Here is a 9,018-nt window from a genome sequence, read left to right as displayed (position 1 = left end):
GCATTCCCTAATGAATTTTTTTTAAACATTCTGTAAGTTATATATTTTAAGGGGGTACAGAAAAAAGAGGGATGGGGAAGCAATAACACAATAACAATAAAAACCAATATACAGCAAGCAGGGATGTGCAAACCTTGCAATTGCATATAAAATATACTATACAGTTACAAGATATACAAAAAAGAAAAAAAATCAATTTAACTGACATGCAAAACTTTTTGGACATGACTAGAAGGAAATGAACAGGGAACAGTGTAAAGCTGTATTTATAGAAGTGTATTTATAGCCAAAATTTGCTTTTTTTCAGTTTTAGACAGAGTGGGGAAGGATTAGCTCTCAAGTTTAACTGCTGTCGGAGGTTCCATTGGAAGTGGTCCCTCACTTGCTGACTGGGAATAAGGTTGTTCCCAGTACAGAAATGAAGGGAAATCTCCAACAGCAACTTCATCAGAAGTAAAAGGAAAGACAAGGCTTTTTAATATGCTAGAACGTTCCTTTTGTTTTCTCTTTCCCTGTTGCAGTTAGTTCTTCAATTTCCCCAAAGTCTTTAGAACAGAGAGCAAGCTTCAGATAGCAGTAAAAACTAACACGGTATCTTACCTTCCCCATTCTATCCAAGACTTTGGGGTATAGATCCACATCACCAACAGATAGCTTATTCATGCTCTCATGCTCCAGAATGCATTTTTCAAAGTGTAAACATTCTGCAAACAAAGGTTGATCTAATGTTTCATTGAACGGGTCACATAATACCAATGGCTAAATAATGTTTCCAACAGATCCAGATTAACGGTCAGGAAATAAGCACAGTTGTCACCAGTTTTTGATCAGATGCTTACCCCTTGTATGTCCAGAAGGGCATCTTTCAAACACATGTTATTCTTTCCTGGGTGCTTGCATCCAAGTATCAGGAATCCAGAAGTGTTCTCTAGCAATTTTGACAGCTGTTGATGTAAGCGGTTTTGTTTTTTTTGTTGCATTGGTCACAATGCATAATGGGATATCTGTTGTTCTTCTGTTGTATGCCAAACCATTGGAATACACTTTCAAACCGCCTGTAAAATGGTTTAAAAGTGGTCCATATAATGCATATAGACGTGGTTCAGCTGCATGAAGTGTCTCAATAAGCACACTGCAGGCATGGTTAATGACTGAAGAGGTTCTGCTGTTTAAAAAAAAAAGACCTAAAAACTCGCTTGAGCCTATCCTTATGAGTAGTATAGACCTTTGGAAAGCGAGTAATTTTCGAGTACCGACAAAGAAAAACTCCAGTAATTTTCAAGCATCTTATTAAGAAGGACACACAAACCGCACAGTTTAATAATGACCGTTTAATGAATTTTTGTTTTTTTTAATGCAAACTTTACAAGACCCTCCTGTAGTTAAACAATTATTACAATTCCAGTGATGGAATGTTAGTATTCTAAAATACCCCAAAAAAGTGCATGCTGCGTCTCTAAACATAAGTATATTGCAGTAAAAGACAAACTTTCAAAAATAAACACAGTACTTGTCATAAGAATATATATATTATGTATAAAACACAAACCACTGGTAGATTTAAAGCAGGGATCTGTTCAGATTTGTAAGAAATAATACAAAAAAGGCAAAAAGGAGAGGACAGAGGGCCAGAGCGGCCATTTCTACAGAACTGAAATGCAGTTTTAGCTCCGGCCCTTTAAACATTGCAATGTTCACTGCCATTTGGTTTTCAGCAGTAAAGGAATGAAAAAGGGAATGAAAGGGGCAGACATTCTGAACAAATCCCTGGAGAGTGGGAAAAATAATATTCACAGTTTGGAAATGACAGGAACAAAATTTGTGTACATTAACATCGTTCTGAATCAGCAGTTATAATTCACAACCAGCATCTTTTCACTACATAAAACAGCTGCAACTTCATATTATTAAAAATGAAAGTACAAATAGGAAAGAATTGTGTTCACTGTGAAAAAAAAGCTACAGAGAATAATGTTCTGTAATGAAGCTGTATTTTTGCCTTCAGAACTAATAAATTATTTCCTCATCACAGCTAGGTAAGCAAGGCTTCTTGCTGTGCAGCTGAAAACTAGGTTCTTATGCTGGCCATACAAGGGGAGATCTTTGGCCAACAAGGTTTATTGTACAGAAGATCTCAGAGCGCACAGGGAGCATGATGTATTTCCTCTTTACGATGTCATGTCATAACACCTACAGAGAGGATTGTGCCAGACTCTTCTAATGGCTACCTTTAAATATTTTCAGCTAGGTCCTAAATATTGTCCTACCTGTGCTGAGCACTGGCCACCTTTACCAAGCAGGCCTTTTAACAAAAGGTCTATTTCCGTGACTTGCACACAGAGTTATGATCTGTTTCGTGCAAGAGGTCCAACTGTGCTGTAGGTTGAAAAAAAAAATAATACAAAAAGTTAGAAAACAGAGACAACATTCCAATGGGTACTTTACAGCAGAAATCTGGCACCCAGAAGTTTTCAAGAGCTGCATTCAGCTAAAACTACAGTTGTCCCAAATAGGCAATTTCTAATCATACTTTACCCCCTACGCTGGTAGAATATAATAAGCAGTGTGCAGATCTGTGCATCAGTGCAAAATTGTCCCATTTATGGCCAACATGTTACCCTGAAGGCAAATGACAACATTATTCTAGACCTGTTCAAAGTAGAGCTTGGTTACTGATACTGGTACAGGCAAAACATTGCTAACAAACAGCAAAACGATTCACTTATCAAAATTACTGATAAGTTTATATGGCGAAGTAATAAAAAAAATGTTAGGAATTTCACAAAAGCCAAGTTTTGTTTTCCTTGGTTCATGGCATTCCTCGAGTTGTTGACATTTCCTCGTATATGGAACAAAGTCTTCCTACCGCACAAAGAGACAGGATAGCGCAGCTCACTTAGCAAACACCAAAAACAACTGTTCTGATAAACTCAACCACTGATGGAGGCTCAATGGAATATGAATAAGCTGACAGCAATGAGGTCTTCTCACATGGCTTCACTAGCAAGACAGAAGGATGAGGATATTAAAAATTATATTCCACGATGCAACATTCACCTTTAGAACACGAAGTAAAAACTGCCCAAAAAAAATGAAAAGAAAAAAAAAAACATGTGGAAAGGAATCTTTAACACCAATGTGATTACTACCAGGTTTATAGCGACTACTAAACATCAATTACCTGCATATGTTACAGCCTCATGGCACAGGGAAAGCAATGAATGCAGTCAGCAGATCATCATTTTTACAACACAATATTCTGAACTGCCAGAGCAGCAAACAAGCTACAAAGACTTCCAAATGAATGACCAGGTTTCAGCTGCTGCAAAATATTTTCTGTGCTTGAGGAGGAGAAACGCAGCAAACAAAGTTGCATTATACAGTATTTAAAAAAAGAAAAAAAAAAGAAAAAAAAAAAAAGAGAACCAGTCTGCAAATATATTGGTGTGCTAATAATATGAGAATTATCCAACAACTAAGGAAAATACTCTGGGACAAATTTAGGCACCTCTAAAAATTTTCTAGCAGTGGATAAAGCATATATGACATTTTTTATTTTAATCAAACCTTCAACAAACTCATATTGCACTCTGCCTAACGTCTAATAAAAAACAATAAAACTAAACCTCTTCAAAATTTGAGTTTTACCATTCTTTAATTGAAGGCAGCCACTCCTTTCCAGGGAAAATCTATTCCCCCAAAATGTACACACTCCATGCATACCCTTTTGGCAAAGTCAAAGTCTCATTTTACTTGTGACTATGCCTAATTCCCAACTGCACTTGTAACATATTTAGATGGGCCTACTGGGTTTGAAGCTTATTAATGGATGTTTTTTTTCTGTTTGTGGTCTGCATTGTTTTTTTATTTATAACTTATCACTTTATAAATATCTATTCCTCACAGTTTGATGATTAAAATTATATACAGGGTCTTCCGTTGGTTGTTTACTATTTAGTTATCATCCTTGCTTGCAAGACAACATTGAAAACTGTACTGAAGTTATCTCAAAACTAGACAGGAGGTTGTTAAAGTACCCAGATATGGAAAAGTGAACAGAATATACCGTAGCTCTAAGGTTCAGGCATCATATTAGCAATTTTATGCAGAAACTTATTCCCTTTTCTGTGTGTATGTATTTAACAAATGTCATGCACCTTCATATGCAATCACCATTGTTTGTTTCAAACCAGCATCAAATCCCCAGATTTTGAAAGCCAAATTTTGATTGTCTAAAGAAGGGCTAAGCAAAAAAGCTTCCATATGTAATCCAATAGGATAAGAAATACTCAAGTTTACCTGTTGGAAATACTAGGCATACGGTGCTATTATGGAATAGAAGGGAACACAACTGTGATATATAGTTGGTTAAATCTAAATCCATTTAAAAAAAAAACAAAAAAAAAAAAACAACTAAATGGAAATGACTGCATCACACGTTAGCTGTTCCTTTTCCAATAGGAGGTATTTTCCATCCAGCTGCTCTTCTGAGCTTTCCAACAATGCTCTGTCCAAAAACCATTATAATGGTACAACAATCAGGATTGCTCTTCTGCTTTGTAACAATATTTTGTGTGCTTTCACCATACTAAAACTTTAAAAGCTGGAGAAATTTGATGCTGGGTGAACAAAGCCTTAAAATGCTTCTTTTTTCCATTGCACGGCAGATGTTTGGGACTCCTAATATTCACTAACCATATGGTTCAGTGCAGCGAATTCACATTTCAAAAGCAGCATAGATGTTACAGATGCCAAGTCTTACCTCTCTCTTTTACCTGCTTGAGATTTCAAGTATGGAGACTTGACAGAGTAGCTGAAAGAACTTGGAATAACCCCTCAAAACCGAGAGGGTCAAGAAAATAAAGTATTCTTTGGGGGTCACCCTGATCATTTCTTACTTACACCATGCTGCTGTTTAAACTTAACACTGACTACAAAAGAAAACTTTTTCTTAAAGGTAATTAAACAGAAAAGGTTTAACTAAATTGGTAGCAGAAGTAGAATTACCAAGAGTGAATTTTATGGGGAAGATGAAAATTTGCTATATGCCCAAATTCCTCCTGCAAAAATGCAGGGAGAGTCTGTACCCCTGGCATCTCCTTTGATAATGCTCATACCTATAGAAACACCTACAATATCCTACAATGCCAGCTGTCACCAAATGTGGCAAATGTTAGCTCCAATGTTAGGTAAAAAGGAAAAAGGAGCTGGGTGCAGAGAAAGTATTTGGGGGAAGAGACGGGCTAGGATTGTCAACATAAGGCCATAGTATCACAAATAAAAGAATTTAGGGACGAACATTTGGAAATAACCTTTCAGCCGATTCCTATATTTATCAAATAATACTTTGACCAAGGAGAATGCTCACTTCTTTGTCCCTATCCCTGTTACAGAAAACAAGCGTCACAAAAATATTTAGAACATGCCAGCACAAAAAAAAAAATATTTAACAGTTCAGAACATGGTAAAAATCCAATTTACCAATGGACTGTATATAATGAAAAGCTCTGCAAGGAAAACTTCTGATAATGACGTAAAATCTGGAAGCCGTATGAAATATCAATTCCTATGATGGGAAAACGTTCTTATGTGGCAATCAACTCAGGGTTTTAAAAAGGCCACGGAAGATATTAAGGATATTTTGTGGCAGAGCGTATTCTAATGAATCAGCCAGAGGAAGAGTCTAGAAGAAGACAGAAGTAAAGGAAGACCCTCTCAAGTTATGGAACTGTCAACTTTATCTAGGATGGGCGCTACAAGACGAGGTAGATTCAAATTAAAAGAATTAAAAGCAAACATACAAAAAAAAAATATAGAAACAATACATTCTAATACACAGAACAAGATAAAAAAAATTGATCTTTTACGACTGGAGCAAGTCTTTACGAGTGACGTGTGGACTAATCTGCCCTAAAAACTTTATCAAAAGTCTATATCCATTGCTTCACATTAAGATACGGGTCTTGTTTTTGTCCAATTATAGAAACCTGAGGCTTAAAGGCCGAACAAGAACAGACTTTCATCTCTTTGAAGAAAACAAATCAGGAAGATGGCAATGCTTTAAAATTATTGCTCATATATTAACCCTGTGCATAAAAACCTTTTTGTCCCAAAGTATTTGACACTGTGTTGAGTGTTTTATACTCTAACCGTATATATTTTCTACTTTATTCCTTTTTAACAGGAACAGAGTCCCTATGATTGGCTCATCCAAGATACCATAAAAGAAGGAGGACAGAAAAGCCCTTGCTGTTGCCAAGAATGGTAGCAGTAAGCATTTCTGCTCCTAGAGGACCTCTTTAACTTCAGCAAATCTCTGTTCAAAAGCATTCATGCTCACACATTAAATTAGGCTAGGGCCCTCTGAGACTTTCATGTCTGTGATCCAGAGACGTTTTGATTACCCAAACAACACTGGATGTCAGAAGGGATAAGAATGTTTCCACTGACTTCCATCCAACTATGGTCCAAGAGAAAATTATATTATGCAATTTTCAATTATGAAAAATACCAGACATAAAAAGTTCTTATGTTACGAATCCTTACAGGACAAAAATATTGCAGCTATAAAAGGTGTATGCTATAGTGCTGCCATCCCCAAAACTTGGGGAGTTGCTGCCCTGAAACAAATGGTGTATTTGTATTGTTCTAACTCTAAACTGGTTGCATTCATTTAACGAGGGGATGAGGGAAAAAAACAGAATGACCATTCCACAGCTTGAATCCCCCCAAACAAACAATTGCATTGCCTTCATTTCTATCCTGACATGTTTACTCCAAACTGATGCAAGTCCAAAAATAAATATGTACAAAAAAAAAAAAACTCCATGCAAAGAAGATAGAAATACTTTCCTCTCCTGTTGCCCACATCAAAAATCTCTGCAATATTGAAGAGAAACCATCAACTAAAGTCATGCAGTATGGGACACTCATGGTGGTGTATTGATGTCCTGGTCCCCAGCTGTGATAAAAAAATCTAACCTACTGAGGACTACATCACTACTGTGACAGGTAGTGGGGTAAAAGAAAGCAGACACTACTGTCGGTGTGCCTCAGCCAATAGGCAGCAGAAAGGGAGAGTATTTCATGTCTTCTTTGTAGAGAATAATTTATTTCAAAGAAAATCTTGTGTTAAATAGTTGACATTCTATGTAATAAACTTGTCTGTGTATTGATATAGCCCTCACTCAAGAAACCAACACAAATAAAAAGGGTAAAAATAAGAAAACAAAAAAAAAAATTCAAGTATAAAAACTACAACAAGCTAAACTAAAATTGCCTTAGCCCAAACACTGTGTCTTAGCACAGAAAGACAATCTGGCAGGTTATTTATTCAGAGATGGCAAATGTAAAATATCCCCCAAGGCACAGCAAGAGTCTGCAGGCAAAGCAGAAGCAGCAGTTGTGCTAAAGACAGAAACTAAAAGGCCTCTTTGTTTGCAGTTACTAGGGGCAACACATGCAAAGCTAAATAAGTTGTATAAACTGTACAACAAAGCAAGGCAATAAAAGAGCTGACCAAATCAAACATCCTCTGTTTTGGAGGCAGCAAACTCAAATCACTGATGAAAAGGCAATGAATAAAATAAAGCATATAAAACAAACACTTTTTCAACTGATGTGGAAGAGGTCACTAACAAAATCGTATGACAACTTAAACCATTCACATTTTCATTTAGCTGGTGAAGATATCACTACTTTAGAACAGTCCACAACAAAATTATTTGTCATGTTCTATTTGTGAGAAAAAAAATAAAACGAACAAAAGGCATAATAGTGTACCATCAGCTAACTTTCCATCTTAAAGATAACAAAAAACAAACAGAAAAAAGGTGTCTGGGGAACCTTGTTCGCACCAATAACCAAACATAGGAACTAAAGACTGTGAAGCCATAAGATTTTCCAGTAAAAAGACAGGATACAGTTGTGCTGTATACAACCCTGTACAAAAGGCCGGGGAGCTGTGTGGAGAATGCAGTCAAACGATTTATCCCCCTCACATTTCACCCAATAACTGGATTGGCTGTGCAGCTTCTGTTGTAGGCTGGAACACATTCAAAAACCAGCATGGCACCAGGAATTTTTTTTTTATCCACAACAAATGTAAAAAGTGAACAACATTGCAGAGTGACTAGGTGTAGCAGATCGGCTACTTATGAATCCAAATCACACAACACAGCATATAAAGAAAAAAAATTTCCCCAGAACAAAGGGGAAATTTAGAGCATACCCTCTGCATCACAGCCAATCCTCAATCAGCAAAAAACCACTAAACCAAGAGCACATGGGGGCACAGATCCCAGAGAACAGTCCAATGTCTTATGTGGGATTTATTTAGGAGATGATGGTATCGTAGCAGCTTTCTGGGCTGTAGCTGAGGGAAATGCTTGCATTCCAATTCCAGGTTGGTATGCAGCAAGATGCTGTGCAGGAAGGCCTGGCGTCTGGGTAGGCCTTTGTACTGGGTAGCCAGTGCTGCCCATGGCATTGAACTGGCAGGTGTGCGGTATGGGGTACGATTGAATTCCTCCTGCTGGAAAGTTGGGGAGTACAAGAGATGAAGAAATAGCAGCAGGAACTGTCCCATGAACCTGTGATATTGTGGGAATCCAAGTTGATGGGTAGCTTGGGGAAGCTGATGAATTCTAAAGAATAAAAAAACAAAAACATTGAAAAACAACATTTAAAAGTTATGTGCAATACAATTTTGTTCATTTTCACTATACTGGCCACCTAGTCAGATCAATTTTTTCCATCCTATCAAAATGGAAACTAGATTATGTTGGGTAGAATATTAGTCAAACTCTCTAAAACATTATCACAGTGTTGCCAGGATCTATATAAAAACATGAGGAAGCCCTGATAAAACACTGGTATAGATTTTCAATGGCCATAAATTTGCTTAAAATAAAACTGCATTTTTAAAAAGTCATTCTTGAAGAGAAAGAAAAAAGTTTTATGAATTCAATATCAAATGACCAGCGTCTACTAAAGCAAACACTTCTCTAGAGATCTCTA

General features: G+C 36.8%; 1 protein-coding gene across 3 annotated transcripts in view; it reads right to left on the bottom strand.

Annotated features, from left to right (window-relative positions):
• Positions 1-1,316: 1,316 nt before the first annotated feature.
• WNK3 (WNK lysine deficient protein kinase 3) overlaps positions 1,317-9,018 on the bottom strand; it is a 70,332-nt gene continuing 62,630 nt past the window's right edge. For all 3 annotated transcript variants that reach the window (XM_072430942.1, XM_072430945.1, XM_072430944.1), the window contains exon 24: positions 1,317-8,645. In XM_072430942.1, coding sequence (XP_072287043.1) covers positions 8,331-8,645 — 315 coding nt within the window. In that variant the 3' untranslated portion in view covers positions 1,317-8,330. The remainder of the gene's footprint in view (positions 8,646-9,018) is intronic.

Source organism: Pyxicephalus adspersus, chromosome Z, assembly GCF_032062135.1.
Source record: "Pyxicephalus adspersus chromosome Z, UCB_Pads_2.0, whole genome shotgun sequence".
Taxonomy (NCBI): Eukaryota; Metazoa; Chordata; class Amphibia; order Anura; family Pyxicephalidae; genus Pyxicephalus; species Pyxicephalus adspersus.
This window is presented reverse-complemented; position numbering and strand designations above follow the sequence as displayed.